This window comes from Pararge aegeria, chromosome 20 (assembly GCF_905163445.1).
Source record: "Pararge aegeria chromosome 20, ilParAegt1.1, whole genome shotgun sequence".
In the NCBI taxonomy this organism is placed as follows: domain Eukaryota; kingdom Metazoa; phylum Arthropoda; class Insecta; order Lepidoptera; family Nymphalidae; genus Pararge; species Pararge aegeria.
Window position 1 is genome coordinate 4,330,952 of NC_053199.1, and position 26,050 is coordinate 4,357,001.

Genomic DNA, 26,050 nt, shown 5'->3' on the forward strand with positions numbered 1-26,050 from the left:
TTGAAGCGAGATACATAGATGATCATAATCAGATACCTTTTGGAAATGTAAGCTGAGAAGCTGTGAACTGACTTTGCGTTAGAAGTAGCACACTTAAAGAAAGCTTCGTTTTCACAATTTCAGATTTGAAAGTGATTGATATCTTTTGATGTGATTAACTATGGTATCTAGTCCAGTGCCAAGAGTTTGAGTGTCTTCTTTTTTGGTGAGTTATAACTCATCAAAAAAGAAGACACTCAAAACTGCGGTTACCCCATGTACGAGTAGGTACCAGTGCAATGTATATATCGTATGTCATGTGTAATTATCATATACTATATGATATATGAATATTTGTTATTATTTTTATTTATGAGCCGATTGAAGTGATTTTTTTCTTTGTAATTTAATAGTTGTTTTACTAATTTTCGAATATGTAAGCATTAACCACTGAGACTGACGCGGACGGTTTGATATGAAAAAAATCCAACCTCTCAACTAAATTTTCATGCAAGATAAACCTACCCAATACTTTTTTTCACCTATTTAATTTTTTATCTCGCCTTAGTTTGTCGTAGCCTTTCTTCCGTATATATTAATAATATACGGATATTACTGAAGTTTTTTTTTTAATTTAACGCTCTTTTATAGAGTCTGTAGAGTCCACCGATTTCCACATTCTTTACTCTGTTAAGGGTTTCCTTTGAATAGTATAAGTTTGGTTTTACTAAGACTCTAAGAGTAAAGAAACCGATCATTAAAGTTTACTTATATTCATTATGATTGTGCCCTGTGGTTTTTAATTTTTATCTGTTCCGCCCCTCGGGTTTGACTTTTGACATTTATAATTTTCGGTAAATTTGTTTTTTGAATTTCTGTGTATTTGCGTTATTTAAACTGAGAAATTTATCTAAGCTGCGTGACTATATTAATTTGATTTCAATTCATACGTAATAAATATTATTTTTCATTATAGATGTTTATAAAGTAAACGAAACAAAAAAAATGGCTTATCCTAGTCCATTTGTTTATTGGGCACAAACAGATGAAATAATATCGTTAAGAGTCGATTTAAGAAATGTTACAAAGCCTGACATAAATGTTGTGGATAATAATATTAAATTTGTGGCGCGCGGCATCGGTGCTCACGGAGACAGAGTGTATAAATTCAGCTTAGACCTATTCTCACCCTTGATGCCTGTAAGTTTTCATTATTTGTACAACTTATTATTATGAATTTCACGTCCTGGTTTAACCTTGAAAAAATTTTTTATTAACATTTGCTTTGACAGTGGAGGAAAACTACATGTCTGAGAGTTTTCCATAATGTTCTTAAAGGTGTGTGAAGTTTAACAATCTGCACTTGACCAGCATGCTGGACTACAGCCCTTCTCATTCTTAAAGGAGCAGTGTCCTGTAGTGATAATCAATTATGATCTGATGCTTATTTAGATACTTGCAGCTAAGCCAAAAAGGGATGTTTATTTATGTTTGCCCAACACCAGGACGCAAGCCAGAATGTGCCAAATTTTATCAAGATCAGCTATGTGCTTGGGTTGAACATAGCATACTATTGCATTTAAAACATTAAAATTAATTGAAAAAACAGGAAATGGAAGCAAAGACTTCCTTACAACTACATCTTTTTCAGGACATCTTCATCATTCAATTAGTAATTTGATTACCATAATTTATAAAAAATTCAAAAATGTTTTTTTGTCTTTTCATGAAAAGAAGACAATTTAAATTGAACTCAATTATTTTATAATATTATGTTGAAAAGATAGTGATACTTAAAGATACCAGCAATCATTATTGCTGGTATCTTTAAGTATCAATTTATACAATACTTACCACTGGGCCAAATGGCCGTCTAATATATTAGTATAGATATATAAAAAACTTATATAGAATTTTCTATTTGGGCTCTGCAACTTTTCAAAGATTAGATCTAAGTTCCCTACAATATATAAATATTTATTATTGCTACTATAAAGCATGTTTGATTCAAATTCTTTTACTTGCATAACACATTGTAGGTAAACATGTTTAGTCATAATGTATGACATGCATATCTTAATTTAAACAAATTCATTTATGTTATAACTAAAAAAACATCAAAATAAACAAAATCAAAATAATCAAAATAAGTCGGCTGAATATAATAAAAATGTCAATAATTTTACTGTATGGAATAATAAATTTTTAAACATGGAATGTTTGACATTCCAAAAAATAACAACAATAATTACATTAGTACCTAAAAAATTATATTTTATTATCCGAGAACTCCCTTACTTACTTGCTTATAGTAAAAGCATTTATCAACCAATCATTCGCGTAATTTTGCCTTGAATTTCAAAAATGGCAAATCTTTAATAGCTATTGGCAATTTGTTGTAAATCAAAATCATATTATGATACCAACTTTTAGAACCGAGTGCTGTTTTACATGGTCGGTAGAATATTTTATTTCGCTAACGGGTATTGAAAGGTACAATATTTCCGCATGATCCCTGGCATGCACCTCTAACTTTTTGGAGATATGTGCATTAATTTAAGCCACTTTCTTTAATGGTAAAAAAACATTGTGAGGAAACTTGTATGTCTGATGTCATAATGATCACAAGGTGTGTGAAATCATGAAGAGCATGGTGGACTAAGTACCTAAACCCTAAACGATTCTCATTCTGAAAGGAGACCTGTGCCTCGTAGTGGGCTTATAATGGATAGATATGATGATGATGATTATTGTTACAACAATATGATTTATTTATTCACTATTTTTAATAGAATACTGATGAGGAGACAAAAATTGTGAAGATATTTGAAAACAGAGTTGACTTGATTTTAAAGAAGGAGTCTGTAGCATGGTGGCCAAGACTTACTGCCCAGCCTCAGAAGCCAGCCTGGTTAAAGGTATATTTATTTATTTATTTCATCATTTTCATTAAATGATATCTGTCTGTTTGATTCCCACAACTGGAAAATGTTTGTGTGATAAACATTATTGTTTTTCAGTGTTTGGATGTTTATCTAAATATTATAAGTATTTATGTTTATTATATTCTTAAAAGTATTCAACACCTATCTAAGTACCCATAACACAAGCTATGCTTACTTTAGGGCTAGATGGCGATGTTTGTATTGTCGTAGTATATTTATTTATTTATACAAATCCCGTGGTAACCGTTATTTTAAGTGACGGATAAGATAAGAGTACCCTATGTTACTCTCTGTCCTTTGAACTAATTCTATGCCAGAAATAAAGTTGAGAGGATGCTTAGTTAGTGTAAGAACGAACGACAAACAAACGCATTTTCGCATTTATCATATTAATAGTGTCATCTACTGAATACTTACCCAATACAGTCAACTAAATCTTATCGTTACTAACAGATAATTATGACTCCTTTTCTTTCATTTTTTTTTTATGAAAACAATACAGCACATTTAAATTGAGATATAAACCATCCTATTTCTTTTAAGTTGTAACAGAACACATTTTTAAAAATCCAGTCTAGTGTTGACAGATCAGCTGAAATTGTAATTTTCGACATCTCTCAATAAATGTTATTGTGTAGATCAACTTTGATCTATGGAAGTCAGAAGATGCTCAAGATACTGAGGAAGACATGGAGACAGTGGCACACGGGACACCAAATGCATCAAGATACAGGGAGAAAGAAACCAGGGATGTGATGAAAGATTACCCTGGCATGTACAACATGCTGCAGAGAGAGGAGATTGGGTACAGCAGAGGTAAACCTTTATTCAAGTGAAATACTTTGTCTGGTGGCATCAGCTTTGGCTAGTTACCACCTTACTGACAAAGACATGACGCTAAGCTATATATATAACTACCATATCCCTAGCTGGTCAGCGTTCTACAATCTAAGACGGTTTCATCAATTTCCATAATAAATTCCAATTCCATTTCCATATTCAGTAAAAATATCTCTATATATGGTAGTGCTCTCTTCTAAACTGACTTCATAAGTAAATCTTCTCAAATATGTGTTTACTTTGTGTATGGTATAGCAAATGGAAAGAACTTTATTTGAACCTTCTAATTCGGAGGAGGATAATCCTAATTGACACCCATTTTCATACCATATTTTCATTTGACGGCCGATTGGCGCAGTGGGCAGCGACCCTGCTTTCTGAGCCAAGGCCGTGGGTTCGATTCCCACAACTGGACAATGTTTGTGTGATGAACATGAATGTTTTTCAGTGTCTGGGTGTTTATCTATATATTATAAGTATTTATGTATGTTATTCATATAATTATTCATCAGTCATCTTAGTACCCATAACACAAGCTACGCTTACTTTGGGGCTAGGTGGCGATGTGTGTATTGTCGTAGTATATTTATTTATTTATTTATTTATTTATTTATTTTCATAGTGCTGGACTCCTAGTAGCTATAAACCCCTTATACATTCTAACCATTATTGGACCTTGGCCGGTAGGCCAAAAGGTCCAACCGCAGTTTGGTGGTAACCAAACGCCGTAGTCTGCTTTGTCTTCCCACTCTTTAGACTCTTTCCTTTAATTTTATTAGTACTACCGTATATTTTTGTAAAGACTCCCACATCTCTGTTATCTCCAGCTTTATCATCATCATTAATAGCCTATAGCACGATTGCTGGACTAAAAGCCTCTCCAAATAGGAGGTTTTGCCCATAGTAACCACTCTGGGTAGACAGGTTGATGATTGCAGTAAATGTTAGTAGTTGCATTGAAAATGCTGCGGTCCGTTCTTTATATTTTCTTAATAAACTCTTAACTGAAAGCGGTGACAAATGTATACTGTGGTGTGTGGTGTCACACAGCACAGCATTATGGTTGTTAGGCTCTCTACCTTTATTTAAGATCCTACTTCCTGACTAAAGATCTTGCTTTTTTTTGCAAACTGTGGACAGGAGAATGGTGTGATCTGCATCATCACATGGGTGTACAAAATACTGCAATGACTACTGACGGTTTTCTGTATGCATGCTGTGTATTGCGTATACACCCCTTTGTAACCCTTCTTCTCTCTCTGGGCTTGCCTCCATACTCCCTTTGTAACCCTATACCAACCTTTTATATCCTTATAACCAAACCTTTATATCCCAATACCCAAGGCTTTATATCCCCATTCCAACCCTTTATTTCAACCTAGTGCTGCTGTTATGTTTTAACAGGGGCTAGCTGAAATTCCTTAAAATGCTTTCGAATCAAATATAGATAAGGATATTATATAATTAACCTAGATTCTGATAATTATTCAATTGTTACCAACTGTACTCACCTTATCAAATAATACCAAAATATCCGTGCAGATAAGCCTAGTGACTTCATGAATTATTTATTTAATAAACTTCAGTTGTTACTGTTTATTAATACAAAAAAAATATTTTCCTGGGTTTTTCATTATAAAAATAGGAATTTGGGCTGTGATAATTCTTTTCTGTATTCAAAATACTTTCAAATGTGACTGGTGTTTTGTTTGCGTATAAAATACAAAAATTTTTAGTTTCAGAAAAACTGGCACGAGGACTTTCTTTCATTCAAAATGGTTGTGTCATTTTCAGAGGGATTCAAGAAGGTGTACCTAACCATGTACAACTTCTTTCAATTTGTTGGCTTTGTGATGATACTAAGCGTTATGGCCGTACGGTACTCCAAGTTGGAGTACAAGTCAGTGCCAGAAACATATAAGTATGTTGGCTCAGCGATGAAGTTCCTACAATTGCTGATGTACTTGGAGGTTTTGCATCCCCTCTTTGGGTATACTAAGGTAAGAATAGTTACTAAATATGTATTAGCTGCCCGCCTTTTTTTCAGCTTTTATTAGAGTTCTTTACGAATCTCATGGGATCCTTTGGATTTCATAGGACAAAAAGTGGGTTACTTTTTGTACTCTCCATCCAACTAAATATATGCCACCAATCAAATTGATGGGTTCCTTAGTCAGAGCGTGAAGAAAGGACAATTTATTATATTGGTTAGGATAGTGAAATAAGGACTTTAAGCTTGTAAAATTGATCAGCTAAATTTTGATGTTAGGCTCATAATATTATGTATTTTAATTTAATGTTTTACACAAATATATCGAATGTTATAAAGAAAGTAAATTCTAGTAAAAGTTATTTTTGTATTAAAGGACTTAATTATTAATAAAGAACCTTTTAACCCACTTAATAAAAGGAGGAGGTTATCAATTCAGATGTTTTTTTTTTTGTTATAATTTAGTTTGATTTAGAAAAGTGGGAGGTCATTTGATACCTAGGGATGATATATTGATACTTTACCTATATTGAGGGATTTCAGAAAAAAAAATGTAAATCGCCCTCATTAATGCTCTTGTGCCATTCATATCTTCCGTCCGCCAGCCTCTCCCAATGTCTATGGTCGATGTTGAATTCGGTCATGTCCCTCTTGGCACAGTCTTTAAACCTTAAGCGAGGTTTTAGCAGCTAAGCATACTCCCGACTATTTCACCTAACAATCAAATCGAAGACACACACACACACACACATATAACACCTTATCGATTTTGATGAACGCACCTCACTACGAAAAGTTAAACACCTTTTCATTTTGACAGGAGATCCGTCCTTCGATGGTGGGCCGTTATTGGGTATTGGGTATTGGGTTGACGATGATAAATTAAAAGCAGTCCTTCGTCCAGCCATGGGATGGGGATATTTTTAAGTTTGTTTTAAAAAAAAAATCATCTTCCAGGGCAGTATGCTGGTACCTTTCTTGCAAATAAGCGGGCGCGCGTTCATACTGTTCGCGATGATAGAGTCGGAGCCGCGCATGCAGACCAAGCCGGTGGTCTTCTACCTGTTCCTGCTGTGGAGCCTCATCGAGGTCTTCAGGTAATCACACCGTCATGATTTTATTAAATACTAAATAAATAAATAAACATACTAAGACAATACAAACATCGGCCGTGGTCTGACGGCCGACTGGCGCAGTGGGCAGCGACCCTCCTTTCTGATTCCAAGGCCGTGGGTTCGATTCCCATAACTGGAAAATGTTTTTGTGATGAGCATAAGTGTTTTCAGTGTCTGGATATTTATATGTATTTTCTAAGTATTTATGTATATATAATTCATAAAAATATTCATCAGTCATCTTAGTACCCATAACACAAGCTACGCTACGCGTAACGTAGTGTTTGTGTACTCATTGTCCATACATAATTGAGCAAAACTTAAAATATTGTATTTATTTCCTAATTGCTATCTCGTATTAATTATTGCATTTCGGAATAATCGGGCAAAACTTATAATAGATATTTATTGTAACGCAAGCCCGGCTTTTCGGCTTCTATATTATTAACACCACTGTGTACAGTAATACCCCGCTTTACGCGAGGGATACGTTCCGGAAAAAATCGCGCTAACTTATATATTCGTGTATATCGAGCTTTATATTTAAACATAGTTAAAATATAATACAAAAAATACTAATCATTTTAATCAAACACTTTAATTCTAAGAACACTTTATGCAATGCATAATATTAATTATTTTTTACGGAAAAATTCATCTATTGTATTTTGGGGTAGCGTTTTTTACATTCGTAAAATACGTTCATAACACCCAACACGGTTTTTAGTTGTTTGACACACGGTCAAGACACCATAGAGAAGTTGATGACTACGTTATGTTTATACGTACTCTTTCGCGTAATGCGAGGCATTTTAGCGCGAAATTTGAAATTCGCGTTATAGTGAAACTGCGCATAACGGGTGAGTTCGTTACATGTGCTTCATTTATTTTCAGGTACTCATATTACATAACCCAAATTCACAAGAAGGAGATCTATATACTAACGTGGCTCCGCTACACGTTGTGGATCCCCCTATACCCTCTCGGTATCCTCTGCGAGTCCATTGTGATCCTACGCAACGTTCCGTACTTTGAGGAAACAAAGAAGTTTAGCATTTCAATGCCAAACGCGTGGAATTTCGCGTTCGACATGCCGACGTTTATGAGGCTATATTTGTTGGTGCTCACTTTCCCCGGCCTGTATTACGTTATGAGTCACATGCATAAACTGAGAACCATCAAATTGAAACCAAAGATTGTCATTAAGAAATGTGATTAAGTTTTTTTTTTTGTGATAAGAATATTACGTAATGGTGCCAGTTCTGAAGTTCGCGTGAGTGTGAGATTTTGTAACAATTCGATCGTGTGAAAGAAACCTGCCTGGCTTTATTATTACCGGTATACCCCCTAACAGGTTAGATCGTTATCATCTTAGATTGCATCATCACTTACCTGAAGGTGACATTGCAGTCAAGGGCTAACCAATAGTAGAATAAAAAATAAATAAAAAAAAACTACGATTAGTATAGAATCAACGATGGCGATGTCGCCAGTGCCAGATTACCCACGTAGTAAGAGTAGCAATTGCTACTGGCCCCGCGCGAAAGAGGGCCCGGCATATTCAAAACCACTCACTCAGTCAGTCAGGCAGACACGCAAACACACACGCACACGTACACGACCACGCACACAGACATCACCTATAGTAATTTACTACACTATTAATTATCCACAAAATTGTAACCTATAGATAGCAAATACGTATTGTATAAATATAATACGATAGATACGTATATAAGATACGTTTATACGTAATTAAGATACGTATTGAGTATTGAATTATATTTTTACCACTTTATAGTTAAGTAGCAGATCAAGGGCTCTTTTAAAGAATTTGCTACGGGCCCCGCGCTTGCTCAGTCAGGCACTGGATGTCGCATGTATACCATAGAAATATGGGTATATTATAAATGCCATGAAAGATTTGCCCATTGATAAGTTTGACTTTGATAAAAATAAAAAGTATACTTATGATAGTAATGTAAACTAGGAAACTGTAGTGTCGCTAGATGGCGCTGTCTCTATTCCATACAAATCATAGATAACTTTTACGCGATCGAATGGGTAGAAAATCTTACACTAGGAACTGGGAACACTAAAAGAATGAAAGAATAAACTTTTATTTTACATCAACATTCATTGCCTATCACAGTCCACGGTTTAACTACAGGCCTCTCGCAACGACAGAGTTTGCCTATAATTACCACACTGGGGATGGGGTGGGGACCGCAGTAGATGGTAGTAGAAGCACAGAACACGCTGCTACCCGTTCTCTGTTATATTCCCTTAGTTTCCTCGTAAGATAACCCCGGGATGAAGAGGTATGGGAGGGAGACCACTGTATTCCGATCTACTGTATTCCAGTATATCCGGACGATAAAGAGGGAAAATTGTCAAAGAGAAGCAAATACAATAGAACAATAATCGCCTTATCGCTCTATACCGATCACTTCGACGCAATAATAGATTAAAACATGATTCTTTTTTTTTTTTTTTTTTTTTTTTTTTTAATAGAGGAAAAAATATTGTACAACATTTGCTCGCTCGTAATCGAGTATGGAAATACTTGAACATCAGAGTAATATGGATCTTATTTACATTGTTCTAAAGCTCAAATTTGCCTACAATTCTTTAGCTCGGACTTTTGACAGAATGTTTGTGAAACAAAAATCAAGTACACGGGATACGACTCTAAATTGAGTTAAATTATGTCAATTTTACTGTGACGATTTGTTTTCTCCTCCCTTTTAGTTTGATGTGCGAGGACGACTCCACGATTGCGAGCGACAAAATCTTCTACTACATTCTATTGTCAATTTAGTTTAGGTTCGTGTTCAACAGAAACGGCCCCATTTAATATATAGTTCTGCACGGCTTGTAAAGGATAAAATCGATATCACCTCCAGTTTATCCACTATTAGGCTAGAACGCTTGGGGTGGCAATAAAAAACGTGTTACGTAAAAACGGCGACATACTTCTTCTTTCTCCTTTTTGCGTGCTTTGGCAGGACAAGTCAATTTTATCGCTTATCAGTGGATATAATCGGGGTATACATTTTTTGTCTCGTACCTACGCTAGCCGTACTGTGAGTGTAATTTATATGAGTTAAAAGTAGCCTTAACCACTTCTCGCAAATTCCATTACCTACCTTACCTGTGAATTCCTCAATATAACAATATAAGAATATAACAATATTTATTAATAGTATATGTGTTATAGAATGCTATTAAAAACTATGACAGATAATCTAAAAATATTACGATAGAATCACACTACGAACAAATCAAGTTGCTTTGATGGTAGCGTTTTATTAGTATGTTTCTGACCTTATGTGTGTTAGTTAATAATAATGATAAGATAAAAAATAATGATAGAACTATACTCATAGTTATTGAAGATGCGAAATACTAAATAATTCGATCTTTCGATGTGTATCTTACTGAGATTAAATTTATCTTACAAATCACGGCGTCCAACCTGCATGGCATCCTATATGGCGTGCAAAATTGCGTCTAGCGTCTTATAGGACGAATATATATATTTAAAGCTTATTTATTTTAAATTCGTAAATACGTCACATTTAAACACAGTTCCCCTCGTGGACTTTCACTCATTATGTACCTACTCAACTAATAATTAGTAGGCCTTATCTCTAAGTATAGCTTGACATAGGACAGATAATGTTATCTTACGGTAACTTTCAGGTAAATTTAGCTTTTAATACCTGTAAGTATAGTACACACGGCAAGTAATAAATAAATACTACTGTAATTCACCGTATTTCATGCTTTCTGGAGTACACGTGCTCGCCATCGTAGAAGAATGTTGGACGCTTTGTATTTTAACCTTCGGTTTAAATTTTATATGTATATACTCACTAAGATGAAAATAATTATAAAAGTCACTCATTTTTAGCGGATTATTAATGGGTAAAACATTGCATTAAGCCTAAAGTATTTTAATGTAACGGTCTATATTAATATGTAATATTCAATTCAAAATAATTGAGACTAAACATCGCTCGGTTGCGTCTATCAAGTAACAAAAAAAATTTTTTATATCATATAGCTTTTTGCGTGTAACTTATATAAAGCTTCCTTAAGGCTTCTCCAAATAGAACGCGACTTATCACGCGTTAGAACGCTAGCCTGACGCCACACTGTTGCGCAACATTGTGTTGTAGTATGACGGTAGTTTACTGTCAAACAGTACGCAACGCCGTGTCGCGGCGTTAGGACTTTTTGCGGCCGGTTATTGTACTTTTTTTTTCTAACTTAAATTCTTGGGTAAAATTTTACGTGTCTTAAATACTGCGTTATGTCTGAACATCTGATAGAAGTTTGATTTCATTGTTTTATATAAGATCAGTTATATAACTATTACTGGGCATAACGCAGTATTGTAGACACGATTAAAAAATGAAACGTAAAAGATTAAATGAAGGTCTTGTGAATTGTACGTTGCTTTAATTGCGGTATAAGTTGCGGTAATCTAATCAGATTCAGTATGACACCAAAAATTTTACGTAAAAACGGTGCGCTATTAACGCTATAACGCGCTTTCTGTTTGGACAAACTTTAACGCAACATGCAGGTTTCTTGTCTTTATCTATGGCAAAGTACCTCTAGGGTAAATACATTTAAAGAAAATGATTAGGTATTACAATTACCTAAGTTTATTTATTTATTTATAGATAGAATAACTATTTCAGCTTGTGAAACCTCAGTTTTTGTGCAATAAATGGATGTTTAAAGAAAAAGTTATAAGTAATGATAATATTTAGGATAGCGTATAGATCTAAATACGTAAACAGACATCTTGCATTTTATTATTTTGTAATATATTTAAGTTAATTATATTTATTTGTTTTCGGATGATTAGTTAATCATCATTTATTCTGTTAGTGCATTATTTACATTTGTTGTACAGTTCTATCACTTTTATTATTTACAGAGACAATATTGTAGCGCAAATGGGAGTAAACGGTCGTAATGTTAAAGATTGTTAACTCAAAATCAAATTCAGACCTTGTTGCTTTACGCTTAAGTTCAAAATAAAACAATAAGATAATATTACTGTCCCGCGCACGCAATCAATAACGGATAAAGATGTTTCGCGCGTTATTATTGGCTAAGATATTACCGCTTCTACCGATTAAATCTGTTAAAACTTTGTTGCATATAAAAGTGGTAGTATATTATGTTTATATTTTTATAAAATATGGAGAAAATAAATAAACTTCTTCTATAATTGTGTGTTTTTTTTAAATCCCATTTCAGTCAACCTAAGTTCCGTTATAGACACGAGTACAATAGAATAGAAGTATCTACAAATCGTACTACTCAAAGATTTGACAGCCTTTACTGGCGCACTACTAGGAGTAGGTAGGCCGAGGTCCACCACACTGGCCAAGATTGTTACTCTCAGTAATTAATAGTATTAGCAGTGCTTTTTGTTAGACGTAACTGGTTTGCGTCCCTGAGGTATACAACGGGTTCCTCGGGCGTCTTACAAAGCCAACAAGAGGGACATGCCGTGGTGGTTTTAAGTTTGGGTATACTCCCTTTAGAGAAGGAGTCCCACATTACCTCCGCCGTGCCCAAGGGTCGGAGGTAGCAAAAAAGCTTTTCCACCACGCCAAAAAAAAAACTCGTTCGAGGCAAAACCGCCGTGCTCATTTCTGATACAAAACAGCGTTGTTGCAACGTACCTCATACATGGATTTGTTACACCTTGTTTTTGATTATTTTGATCATAAGTTAGGTATTAAGTTTTGTGTTAATGTTAATGTACATTCGATTGTTTATATTCATTTTGCGTTATGGACCTTTATTATGATTGCTTAGTTCTCGTTTAGTCGCGAGGATTCGGCGAAGACTAAGATAAGGGCTGGGGTGACCAGTGCTGCGCATTTTAGTATGCAGCTATAGGTACTGAGCCAGCTTCATTGGCACACATTTTTATTTTATTTTAAACAAATTAATGATGCAAATGTGTGACAATAACGACAAATTTTCTTTGTTTCTGTTTATAGGCGATTGATTTCTACTTACTATAGGCTATCTGCTGTGTCCGTCAATTCTTACTGTATAAACATATAAAACATAAAATAAACTCCGTGAATTAGAGCTACATACATGCTGGGAAACTAACTCGGTCCCTCGGAATGAGAGGTCCTAGCCACTAGGCTATCATCACTTTTGAATAAACTATGAAGAAGTTAAAATACGCCTTTTAATTAATGATGCAATAAGCATGATGAATTAATTGCACATAAAGAATTTTCCCATTTGCGCGTTAAGTGTCAATAAAAATGAGATTTATTAGCAATAAATCGTTGCTGTTAGGTTAGCCTTTTAACCTTAGCGCGGAAATTTTATTCAAACACATACATAAAAACTTTATGGCCGCTAAATTGCATACTTTGTGTTAAATTTTTATTTTCAATTTTTCTGTATGTTTTTATTGTGGTGTAGTACAGTAAAAGTATTCATTCATTAAAATTTTTGCTAAAAAAATACTTGAAGAGAGTAAGACTCAATGCGTAGACTGTTCATGCGAGGACTGTTTGTTGCGATGGATTTTAGAGCAGCTCCCGAGATTAGTGAGTTGGTTGCATCTAGAATCCTGGGTGTAGCGAGAAGGTTTAGTGGCACCCAAAACGAAGACTGCATTAGTACAGTATTGAATACCGGAAAATTGTTAAATGATTAAATTATGGGAGTTATTTTAAATACAAACAAATTGTACATCTATTATGATATTACTTTGATGGTATTAAAAAAAACGTATTTACCAGTTGCATTAATAATGATTCATCTACATAAAGATTTGCTCACATTGCAAGTTATGGTTACTGTTTTGGGCACCCCTAAACCCCATTGTAACGCTTAGGGTTTGCACGGCGCCCTTAACGCAAGACTGAATTCCCTCCCTTGTTGAACTACCTACTATTTTTGGCACTTAAATAAATAACTCAAAAAAATTAGTAAACATAATTCGTTTATTCAGACCAAGCAACTACAATTTAAAAGATTTAATTTACAAAAGCAAACAGATTTTAACTAAATAAATTACTTCCTGCTGTCAGCTATTTATTGTTCAAGTAAAATTACTTTAACATATAATATTATTTACTATAAGAACATAATAGTTAACTGTTAAATTGTGTTCTAATATTTAGCTGACATTATAATTCCTTCTAAGCTGCGTTTTATGGTCAATTTTGTGTTCATATTTCAGCATATGTTTGTAGATTTTCACACATGAAGTTGTTAGTTTTTCTTCCAATTCCTATTTTCTAATGAAACTTAATATTTTCCCATAGTAAGATATATAGGCGTTTGCATCTCGAAAATGCAAGCTATGCCTGTGGAAAGTTTGTGGAAACGAATGGCCACACTTTCGTATTTCAACATTGTTCATTGCTCTTATGAATATTGTCTATAGGATCTTTATGATTTTTTTGGAAACTTCGAATCTTCACATCATTTTTCTTCATGAGTATCTATTTCCTTTTATTGTAAAGCTCACAAAACGCAGCTCAAAACAACTCTCTTTTAACAATAGAACTTGTGGTAGGCTCTCTTGTACCACTCAGCGGGGGAGCTGTGGGCATAGTACTCGTGGAAGATTGGTTCCACCAGGGTGTCTGGTGCTACCTGCTTGTACACACGTTCACCATAGTATGTGCCCACCTGGTAAACAGAAATTATAATATATATCAAAATTTATATAAGGTAGGCCTAATACAAGAGTTGTGAAGTATATCTGTTTGTATTGAATTTACCACCAGCTCCAAAGGAAGGTTTTGCTCAGAAGAAACTGGCAAGAAACTCAGCAGTTGCTCTTTTTCAACATACTTTCTCAATTTAACAATCATTTTTTTTTAAATTGTAAGTTGAAAGCAGAGCAGCCTCCCTCTGGAGCGGAGTAGAAAATCTTTCATTGCATACTACCTTGATGTACTTGTTTGTACTATAGTAACACCAAATATATAATAAAGTAATCTATGTTATATTATAGTACGTAGTAAACTGCATAAATATGTAAATACTTATATATATTATATATAATATGTGTGTAGTATTAGATTTACAAGTAAGTAGTTTATTAGAATTATTTTTATATATACATATACATTTACACCAACTATAATATATATATATATATAACTTTTTAAACTTAAATTGCTGGACCATTGCTATTCTTTTGTCTTTCCTAATGTCAAAGGTTGTCTGGAAGAGATTGCTTTAGCAATTCTTTTCTATTCTAAGTTTCTTCTGCATATGTGTTTACTTTGTATAAATCAAAATGTGTAAGCAATAAAGTTTTCAAACAAACAAATATTAAAATATATACTTAATGCTGGGTATCTTTTACAACACTTTTTAGTAGAGTTTTATGTTAATACTCCATGGTAATGCTTATCTCAAGAACTACCAGTTCTAGAAATCTTTAAAAGATTAGATAGTTAATTTAGCAAGGATGATTTTGGGCTACATTTTGTTTATATAAATATTTTTATGGATAAATCTAATTAGTTATAAAAAAAACACAACCAATAATTGATAAGCAGATGTAACTTTTCATTTTAGTCACTAGATATTTGCAAGGTTATTAAATAAAAGCTTTTTTAATGCACTAATTAATAGTTTTTGACAACAAAGTTAAAGTTACGTCAGAATTCAATAAATCTGATAAAAGCTGATTTATCAAATGCCTCACCTCCCATCCAGGCACATCACGCATGAGTTCAGTCTCCTCATCGCGGTTCCTGCGCAACTGCTTCAAGTATTCCCTGTCCCTCTCCGCCAGCAACATTGGGTATATAGCCATCTTAGCAGAGCGCATCTCAATCTCATTTCTTTTGATCCTCTTAGCGTTAATGTTGTACAAGTAAGCGGCAACTGCAGTTACACCAATGTACATAGCAAACATAGTATACCCTGTAACAATAGGACACATTGAAATAGCATATTTAAAGCAATGGTAATATTGCTTGTAAGTTGTGATAGCCAGCTTCAGCTTTTCTTTTAACAGCATTTGTAATTTAAACAATTAAATATCACTTGCTGTAATGGTGAAGGAAAATATTGTTCTTGAGGGCATATGACATCTACCAAGCGCACTTGGCCAGTGTGGTGGAATACAACCTAACTCCTCATGTTGAAAGGAGATCTGTGAACGGGTTGATGATGATGATGATAGGTTAATGATTGTAGTAAGTCTAATTAAATTTTGTCAACTTTGCAATAAAACTATACGGTTTCCAAATTAAAGAAGTGCCTGTCAAAGATACAAACTTAGCCACGTTTATTCCAGGTTAGAGTAGACTGCATCAATATAAATTTTACTGGTAGTACTTATACTATGTAATATGTATGACATTCCCAAAAAGTTTATTTACATGGCTTTCTGTTCAGTTCTCTTTACAATTCAATTTAAAACTCTTCTCACTTCTGGTTTGGTCTCTTATTAATAATTTTCATTATAAAATCATAAAACTAGCAGTAAACAAAGAAATAAAAACCTAACCTCAGCAAAGGTTACATAATAAGTTTACATATGAAAAAAAATATATTCTTATCATCCTTACCGCTGAAATATTGTTTTGCAGGTAATCTTTTATAAGGTATTGGTTTGTAGCCTCCCGGAGGAGGCAAATCTTGTTTTCGGGCTATCTGAAATGTCTCCGACATTTTGGATTCCTTGACAATAAACACCGAACAGATGTCAGTCCGCAGAAATACGTCTTGTCTTTTTTTTATTGGACCACAGATAAAGTAAACGTTAAAGGCCGAACGTTTGTGCAATAGAGGTCATTGACATGACAGCGCCTTACTACTACAGTCTGTCGGACGAAGCAGTGCGTGTATACGCCTTGATCAGGACAGCACACGTTTTATGCATGCCACCGATAGTAACATATTAAATCACATGCCACAAGTTAAGATATAACCAGAAAGTAACGTATTAAATCAATGTCTACAACAATTTATTTTTTTTCTCCTATAGGTTTTTTTTTCGCAATTAATTGCACTTATTACTTAAAATATAAAGGAAACCATAGCAACATATAAACAGATTTTTGAGAATCCATGTTTCGGTTCTTCCATCTAAAAATAGTAAGAATTAGGTAAAAAATGGAAACTACAATAGACGAGGAAGTGCAAGCAGATATTCCTGAACAAATAGGCGAAGAGACTGTATTGAAAATAAGACCTTTAGAAAGAATAACGCGTTATCCCAAAGATCCCGTAGAACCTTCAGCTTACGGAAAAGGAAAAAACTTCAGTCGACCGTGGATTCTTCAGGATGGACGCGAAAATCCTGAAAAAGGGAGTGAAATGCGTGACAAATATACTATTCCTAAAAAACCAAGACCACCTGAAGGTAATGATTTTCTCTTTAGTTGGAAATAGAACCGCTGAATTACTGTTACAAAGATTTGTTCAAATTCAACGAACATAAATTCCCATATTGGTAATTTCCTATGCTGGAAATCGAACCAGATCAACGTTGTTCACCGCTGCGCCAAATTACCTATTTGCTTGGAGGTCGACCAAATTATCTATTGTCTTTAAACTGCCACATTAATTTAGTTATATGTTGCCTCAAGTGAATTGAGACGAGTTTATACCATTTGCGTATGCTAATACTGTTGAACACAAGTCTTTTAGCTAAATTGACAGAAGCAGTTGTTTGACGAGCTCCCTGGCGTAGCGTACGCTTTGGATTTAAGTGGGGGGTCCCGGATTCGATCCGCGGCAGGGTAAATTCAATTTGGGATTTTATAATTTCTGATTTTCTCTGGTCCGGTCTGGTGGAAGGCTTCTGTTAGTTACCAACTTACCGGCAAATACATGCGCCGCTAAACGGTTTTCCGATACGATGTCACGTAGAAATCGATTAGGAGTATGGGTTTTTATATAACTCCCTCACAGGTTACTGGTTAGCCCGCTAGAGTGCTTTAGACTTCTTAGAGTGCTTCATCACTTATCAGCTGGTGAGATTGCAGTGAAGGGCTAACTTGGAGTGTTATAAATAAAAACAGTGCTATCCTTTTTTTTCTTTGATAGTACTACATTACAAAAGACCTGCCTGTTTAGTATGGCACAACTGTGTTTTGATGTAGAATTATTTCACAACTATAGGTATCCGAAAACGTATGCTAACGGATTTCTTCTGGGAGCAAATGTTGGACGAAGTGATCGAAGAGCTAGCAACTTCGGAGCCAGTACTCGAATACTGTTCCGAATACGATGCGAATTTCGTAAAGGAACAGTTCGAACCACGTAATTTGGAAGTGACTGCAGATAAAAACGTGAGTACTTAATAATAGGCTTCATGGAATTAATGATTTTGAACGGTATCGAATGAATTTTATTTAGAATAAAAATCATTCTTTGTTCAGAGTTATCTATGTTACCCTAATTTAATAAATAATCAATCCTGTAATCAATACATATAAACATCCACATCTTTCTCTCTCTTTAATATCTCTCTTTAGAGATTTGAACCCATTCACAATAGTTGGACAATATGTTGATGAATTAAACAAGCCAATCGACAGAAAGCCATGGAGACAATAACATCACAATCAGAATATTTTGAAATCTTCTACTACAATAATATTGGATGGTGTCAAAAATTGGGCATCACTAAATTAGTTATCTTGCCTTTTTGCGATTTCATACAGATGCATAATAAAGAATTTATTTTGGTTCGGATAATTTTAATATTTGGGCAGAATGTGTTAGATGACTTATACCAAATTGCAGCTAACTACTTAAGTTTTTTGTGTTACAGATGCATCTGAAATACCCCTTATACGGCACTGGATCAAGCGCTATAACCTTTTATAGTGAGAATATAAAGAAGACTGGTCCAGTATGTATTACGTTGTATAGTAAATCTCGCACCACGAAAGTAGAAATCGCGCTGATATCGATTTTAGGCGCAGAGCAAACTAATTATGGAGGGTAGAGGTAAGGAGGATCATCTGTGTATATCAAAAAGTGTCGTCAAAATGTATTAAATTAGGATGGCGCCACATTTGCATCAAGGTAACTCTTAAAAGAAGCGCCAAATATAAATATTGTTAGAGTAGGCTTGAAAAATAAACAAGGAAGTAAGGTTATATTTACCACAATATTTTGTACAACGTAAGTTGTTGAAATTCTCAATAATTAACTACTTTAGTCGATAATGACATTAAATTTTTTAACTCGGCATACTTCAATTCATCTACGATTGCTACATTCATACCATACCCTGTGCATCCACCAGCGCCATTGTGGAGGATTTTTGAACTGTTATTTAGCGCATACAACTGGACACTTTTTCAACTTTTCTCCCATATAAGATGACTCTCCTTACACCCTCCATAAAACTAATGCAATTTTAGGCCTTATGACGTTGAGGCATTTTGCTTAAATATTAAGACTGATAAATATTTTTTAACTAAGCGGTGATAGCCGTAGTGGTTACGATTTCGGTTTTACTTTCGAGGGGCCGAGTTCGATACACATCTATACCTCTAACTTTTGTAAATTATGGGCGTTGCTTCAATGACGAGGAAAAAGATCGTTAGGAAACCTGCATGCCTGATTATCTATAATGTTCTCAAAGGCGTGTGGAGTATATCAATCCGCACTGGGCCAGCGTGGTGGACTACGGCCTAAACCCTTCTCATTGTATATTCTAAGTATTTATATGTTAGTAGAATATATATTCATAAATTCTACTAATATATAAATACTTCATAACACAAGCTACGCTTACTTTGGGGCTAGATGTTGATTCATTAAAGTCAAAGACAAAAATATTATTTATTTATTTAATTGTGGGAGGAGAGCCGTGCACTGTAGTCGACCGGTAATGGGTTAATATGAAGAGGAAGGAAGAAAGGAAACTAAAGAGGAAGGCCTTAATCTAATCGAAATTTCCTATTTTAACTAATGATGCGACTTTTATGGTGTCTTCTCTCAATGTCCTCCTCTTCTCCCCCCATTAATCTATCTGACCTAAACTTAAATATTTTCTGCTTGAATAATTAACATCTCTTACATAAAAAAAATCTACGTCTTAATTAAAAAAAAAATGCGCGGATAAACATTTTTATTCTATTTACAGGGCGAAATATTAGAGAAGTTTCGAAGATGCCAATACTTTACGAAACCAATGGAAGAGAGGCTTGATAATGATTGGGTTTTATAATGTTATTATTTTTTGCTATTGCCATGAAATTAGCTTTTAATTTTGACGGCCGATTGCCGAACTCCAAGGCCGACTTGTCGACTCCACAACTGGAAAAATGTTAGCTGTGATGAACATGAATGTTTTTCAGTATCTGGTTTATATGTATATTATAAGTATTTATGGTTATTATTCATAAAAACATTCATCAGTCATCTTAGTACCCATAACACCAGCTACGTTTAGTTTTGGGGCTAGATGGCGATATGTGTATTTTTGTAGTGCCTATATTTATTATTATTTATTATTTAAATAAATGCGTTTGAAAATTATCTGCCTTTCAATAAGTTCGAAGCTCTGTTAAAACTACTAATGTTGTAGTTACACCGCGCTGAAAGCGGGTCGAACTTGCTTTCTGCCCGATTCACTATCTTTGCCAACTCGTCGTCTTCATAAAAAACGCATAATTTATATACCATTGCATTTTGTATGCAGAAAACAGGTGGCCACCTATTAGCAACTGTTGGAAAAGTTAAAGTGAATCGCGCAGCGAATTAGGTTGTATGTAGTATTTAATATTTTCTATTAGTACATGTCCATAGTATGCGAGACTTTGAGTGCTTGAGGAGTTATCCCGAATCAATTACTGACTTACCATACCCATATATTATACCATAATCAACGTGCAACCAGTGTTATACATAAAGTGCAGTTCCGGTGGACATCCGTGGTCTTCATCATCAGTTTCACTTGACCAAATGGTGCTTTTCGATAGCAAATGCTCAAGTTATTTAGACCTGTTGAAAATGGGATTACACAGAAATATACCGTTACAAACAAAAAAAAAATATTTTTTCGGTTTACTAATGACAATGAGTTCTGAGCTAACAAATATTAAAAAAAATAAAACTAATTGATAACCTCAACCTTCTCCAGGATCCCTTTAAAGATCTTGACCTGATGGACCTTGACCTGACCTTATACCGACTCAAAAAAAAGGAAAAGGAATCTGCTCGGAAATAAATGATGCATCGTGTACGTTTGAGCAGATAGGTGAAAGTTTTGTAGATACGCAACGAACTCGAACCCTTAGAATTTATTTATTTATTTATTTATGTAGAGAGATTGTGTTGTACTTAAAACCCCAATAACTTCTTTCTTTTCCAGTTTCTCCTAGGATAAGAAAATTGTGTGTAATTTAGGTACATTTTGGCCTTTCAGATCATAAAGATTATACAGGTGGAAGACAAATTAAGTAAATAAATAAAACAAATTAAAATCTTTCGAATTTGTCAAATAAAAATTTATTTTCTATCGTCATTAAACCCTTAAAAAATATCAATGTTTAAAACAACAAATCTTCATCATCCCAGTTATGCGGGTAGCAAATCGGTTTAAAATCACCACCCGAGACGGTAGTTGTTGAAATCGTGATAGGGCTCAAGGCAATGCATTCCAGCGAATCCTCTTGGGACACGGATGGCACTGAAGAATTGTCTACAATATCAGACACACGTTATTTTAAGTAGATACTTAAATATGTGTTAAGGACGAATTTCTTTTGTATAATCGGCGTTTATCCAAATAACAATAATTCACAAATAAAAAAAATACGAGAGAAAACCCGATTTAGTTATTTAGTTATGTTTAACCTCTAGTATCTGTAACGTAACTGAGAAGCTTGTAGATATTATCAAAACACCACTAAGTATTCTGTTTAAAAAAACATCCTAATTCGTTAGTAGTAAGGAGTTTTGTTAACGTACGTCGTATACCTAACTATTTGTTCAGGACGTTCGCGAAAATACCCATAAAACATTAAATTTAACGTTGAACCTATACAACGTGAAAATGAAACCTGAAATAACACGAGGTACATTATTTACTGTCTCTGAGACTTAGGTATCTGTGAAACTGAAAATATATAATAGTTTTTGAGTAAGCCATTGCAACTGAAATAAATTAAAACAGACCTAACATCACATGCAAAAGTAAATTCAAGTGATTCCGGTCACTTTATTAGGTACGCGTCGAGTAGCATAGGTGCCAGTTATGGAGGGTAGAGGTAAGGAGAGTCATCTGTGTATATGAAAAAGTGTCGTCAAAATGTATTAAATTAGGATGGCGCCACATTTGCATCAGGGTAACTCTTAAAAGAAGCGCCAAATATAAATACTGTTAGAGTAGGCTTGAAAAATAAACAAGGAAGTAAGGTTATATTTACCACAATATTTTGTACAACGTAAGTTGTTGAAATTCTCAATAATTAACTACTTTAGTCGATAATGACATTAAATTTTTTAACTCGGCATACTTCAATTCATCTACGATTGCTACATTCATACCATACCCTGTGCATCCACCAGCGCCATTGTAGAGGATTTTTGAACTGTTATTTAGCGCATACACTGGACACTTTTTCAACTTTTCTCCCATATAAGATGACTCTCCTTACCTCTACCCTCCATAGTGCCAGTGTCGGTCTTTTATCTTCAATAGGGTTGTCATAAGTAAACACTTAGAATGTTTTAATTTCGTTTGTATGGAAAAATAAATATGCTTCTTTGGATTAAATATTTTTACAGGGTTTTCCCTTTGAACAGTATTTCGTAATTCCGTTACACGCTGTAAAGGTTCTTACACCTAAAAAAATATAAATATACCATACAGGCAACTCTCACCGATATCCCCGTAGATGGGCTTCATAATAGATTTTACTGTAGGCAAAAGTTGACCCATATTCTTCTTTGCTTTGACCATTTTCAAGCGATGGAAGTCTTCCCGTTCCTTTATTACAAAAAATACAACCCATTACCGTCCTACAGGGCACAGACAACTTTCAGAATATGAAGGATTTAGGCCCTAATCAAAGAGGCTGGCCCTGGCCGGATTCGTAGACTTCACACGCCGTTGAGAACATTATGGAGATATATTCCTTCACCGTTAAAGCAATTGATATTTCAACGGCTTTAATTTAAAACGCACATAACTCCGAAAAGTCCATGGTGCGCGCCGGGGATCAAACTTGGTCTCCACGCAAGGAAAGCAAACGCCTTACCCACTAGGCTATCAACGCTTATCTTTAGGTCCATTGCAAGACAAATGTTAGGTAAGGGAGCTTACGCACAATATTGGTGGTCGCTCAGAGTACCTACCTGGCATATTTTTGAGTTGCTAAAAGTCTAAGTCTGGATTCTCGGCTCGGCCTTCCGATACAGATATCACGACCTTGATATCAAAAGCCAAAACGTTTTAAACCACAAGCCAGCAAGCATATAAAAACACCAATACTTTCTCGGCACTCACTCTGGCGAATAGTCAACAGTCAATAGTCTATGCTATACAAAAATAGTTCTAGAGCTTTACTAATCAAATAACAAAAATAAAAGTAATTTAAAATTACCCTTTCGTCCATTTCGGTTAAAATGTATTTTTCAGTGTTTCGTAGTTTGGGCAATATAACTTTTTCGATGCCATTCACTTTTCTAAAAATAAAAGATTTTGGTTTTAATCTTGATTTGTGGGCTACACTTTGGCTGGCAGTTTGCAGGAAGACTAAGTTTAGACCCGAATTCAAGCAAAAATTTAAAACCAACGGTAATGTATGTACCACAGACAATAGATAAGTATTATTCGTTGTTATCAAAGTTACTACTATATACTGTATACTAATTATTATAAACAGTTTAATTAAGCCATTCTTGATGTGGTGGTTTTCAGGTAGGTATGTTTTATTTTTGCTGATGCTTCATTATATCTGCCAAATCTGCAGGGTGATTACGTATTTCGCGACAGGCTTGCGACAGGCGTAAATCTTGCAATCACTGCTGTCAAACGTCACTTTTTCATAAGTTTCACTTACAATAAATGAACAAAAGTGGCGTTTGACAGCAGGGATTGCAAGATTTGCGCCTCTCGCAAGCCTGTCGCGGTATCTATAAACTGTCTAGTTGGTCCGTTTTAAGAAATATTTTATGAGTATATGATCTTACGAAATGGGTGCAACTGAGCTATTTTGTAGTAAATAAGTAGCCGGAACGGTAACAAATTACACCTCAGATCTGTGACACTAGCTCCTGTTAAAGGGCATTTAATAATGCACCTATTTGTCGGAAATAATTTGTGAGATCAACATAAATTCCTTTAATGTCTGGGTGTTTATATGTATATAAACACCCAGACATTAAATATGTGTATGTATGTATATTATTCATTAAATTATTCATCAGTCATCTTAGTACCCATAACACAAGATACGCTTACTTTGGGGCTAGATGGCGATGTGTGTATTGTATATATTTATTTTACTTGCGATTAATTTGTTTGTTTAAAGTTTATCGAATAGACTACAGGCATTGAAAAATTAAGTGTCGTCATTGTCACTTGATTTTTATTTATTTAATTTGGTTAATTTATTGAAGATCTAACCTTAGCGTGGATTTAATAGCTTCATCGAGCAGCAAACAAGAGTTTCGGAGTGAGGCAAACTTAATTAATATTTTCACAGTATCCCGAAACGCTTTCTTAGTTTCTGTGGTGCGGTGACCACCGGCGCCGAGGCCGGCAAAGCGTAGGGCATCGTTGACGGTAGCATCTTCCACCACTTGTAGGGAGACAGTGGTGACTCCTGATATGTTTTCTGGTATACGTTGAACCCGTATTTGAGCCTTTATTATTTGAAAGAGTTAGATTAGATCACTGATCTATTGTCAACACTGGACCAAAAACAATTGACAGCGTACATTTTAGCAAGAACATGGCTCTTGCAAAAACCCGCGTGTGTTGTGATTAATCGAAAAATACGAAGCAACCTTGAACGCAAGTTATACCTTCTAAGACTTATGCGATTTAGCAGCAGCTATAGGCGTGAAAAACCAACCTCTCCTACGTTCTCCAACACTAAAGCATTGGACTCTCCATTCGTAAACTTTACAGCTGCTAGCGATATGTACGCTTCTCGCAAGGTGTGACCTAAAATCGCTTGAGTAGTCGCCAATTCGGACGCAGCTTGGCGCCCTCGAATACGTAAAGCTTCGGCTTTCCTTTTCAAAAGCTGGTACCCTCGATTCACTTTTTCCTGACGATTTTTTATTTCCCTCAGCATGAATAAGGAAGCTGTAACGGGATAGCGGTTTTCGAAGTTCATCGTACTTAGAAATCAACGTTGTTTAATAGATTTTGTAGAACGTTTCTTTGACTTATTTTGTCAATGTGACATTGACAGATGTCTCAATTTTTTTTTAGAATGTGTCGCAAATAAAACCAGTCCTTACTATTTAAATAGCTGATTAAACCTATTTTTATAAATCATATACCTGAGACCAGATAGTAACATATTAAATCAATGCCTGAGACATTTAGATGAGGTCAGGGATCCCGGAATTTCGCGGATGGTTGCAAAAGCGTCCATGTGTCGTAGCAACCAGGCTACTGGTTGGAATACCGTGGGGTTTTAGTTAAATAGAGTCCGAAATTAGGTACCACCGTGTCTCATCGGGGCGCGATGGTTTCCATAAGCATTTCCCCACGAAAAAACTATCTCGGTGTCTAAAATATCTTGTAGGTATCGATTTAGATGTATTAGCTAATTCAAAATAATGCCTGAATTTATTTTATCGAATAGGTACACTCGAATGTATAAAAATACCAAAGACAAGTAACATCCCAGTGAATTAAGGGAGAAGCGACAGCGATTTTGGCATCTTAATTATATAGTTTTTTCTTCATATTTTGTTACGATGTAACACAATATTAACCATGGTCAAAAATATTGATATTCGTACACTAAACTCTAAACTAAGCTAAATTGACAGACCAAAAGTTTTGTTGTAATTTTCCACTGCATAAAATGTGAAAAAGATTGCGCTACTTTTAAATCTGTCAATTTAGTTTAATTTAGAGACTCGGGTTGAACAGAAAGTTGATTTCAATTTTCAACAGTCTACAGTAGAATGAGTACAAGATTTGCTCGGTCACACAG

The 26,050-nt window shown here is 34.7% G+C and overlaps 4 protein-coding genes across 5 annotated transcripts; 2 read left to right on the forward strand and 2 right to left on the reverse strand.

Annotated features, from left to right (window-relative positions):
- The first annotated feature begins 764 nt into the window (after positions 1–764).
- Positions 765–8,441, forward strand: LOC120632829 (very-long-chain (3R)-3-hydroxyacyl-CoA dehydratase). 2 transcript variants are annotated; one of them, XM_039902855.1, is made up of 7 exons: positions 765–833; positions 956–1,179; positions 2,772–2,897; positions 3,563–3,740; positions 5,559–5,764; positions 6,712–6,851; positions 7,764–8,441. In XM_039902855.1, the coding sequence occupies exons 2-7, from the start codon at positions 985–987 to the stop codon at positions 8,086–8,088; spliced, it is 1,170 nt and encodes a 389-aa protein (XP_039758789.1). In that variant the 5' UTR covers positions 765–833; positions 956–984; the 3' UTR covers positions 8,089–8,441. The 2 variants fall into 2 exon arrangements, with proteins under 2 accessions (XP_039758789.1, XP_039758788.1); XM_039902854.1 differs by lacking the exon at positions 765–833 and having other exon boundaries at positions 894–1,179.
- A 5,413-nt stretch (positions 8,442–13,854) lies between these two features.
- Positions 13,855–16,571, reverse strand: LOC120632820 (NADH dehydrogenase [ubiquinone] 1 alpha subcomplex subunit 13). Its single transcript, XM_039902843.1, has 3 exons — positions 16,469–16,571; positions 15,598–15,818; positions 13,855–14,567 (listed from the first exon to the last, which is right to left on the reverse strand). The coding sequence occupies exons 1-3, from the start codon at positions 16,569–16,571 to the stop codon at positions 14,430–14,432; spliced, it is 462 nt and encodes a 153-aa protein (XP_039758777.1). The 3' UTR covers positions 13,855–14,429.
- A 366-nt stretch (positions 16,572–16,937) lies between these two features.
- LOC120632734 lies at positions 16,938–20,140 on the forward strand. The gene is made up of 4 exons (XM_039902723.1): positions 16,938–17,265; positions 18,027–18,196; positions 18,682–18,762; positions 20,008–20,140. The coding sequence occupies exons 1-4, from the start codon at positions 17,016–17,018 to the stop codon at positions 20,089–20,091; spliced, it is 585 nt and encodes a 194-aa protein (XP_039758657.1). The 5' UTR covers positions 16,938–17,015; the 3' UTR covers positions 20,092–20,140.
- Positions 20,141–21,415: 1,275 nt separating this feature from the next.
- Positions 21,416–25,226, reverse strand: LOC120632757 (V-type proton ATPase subunit D-like). Its single transcript, XM_039902746.1, has 5 exons — positions 24,950–25,226; positions 24,499–24,737; positions 23,474–23,555; positions 22,752–22,857; positions 21,416–21,567 (listed from the first exon to the last, which is right to left on the reverse strand). The coding sequence occupies exons 1-5, from the start codon at positions 25,214–25,216 to the stop codon at positions 21,416–21,418; spliced, it is 846 nt and encodes a 281-aa protein (XP_039758680.1). The 5' UTR covers positions 25,217–25,226.
- Between the last annotated feature and the right edge of the window lie 824 nt (positions 25,227–26,050).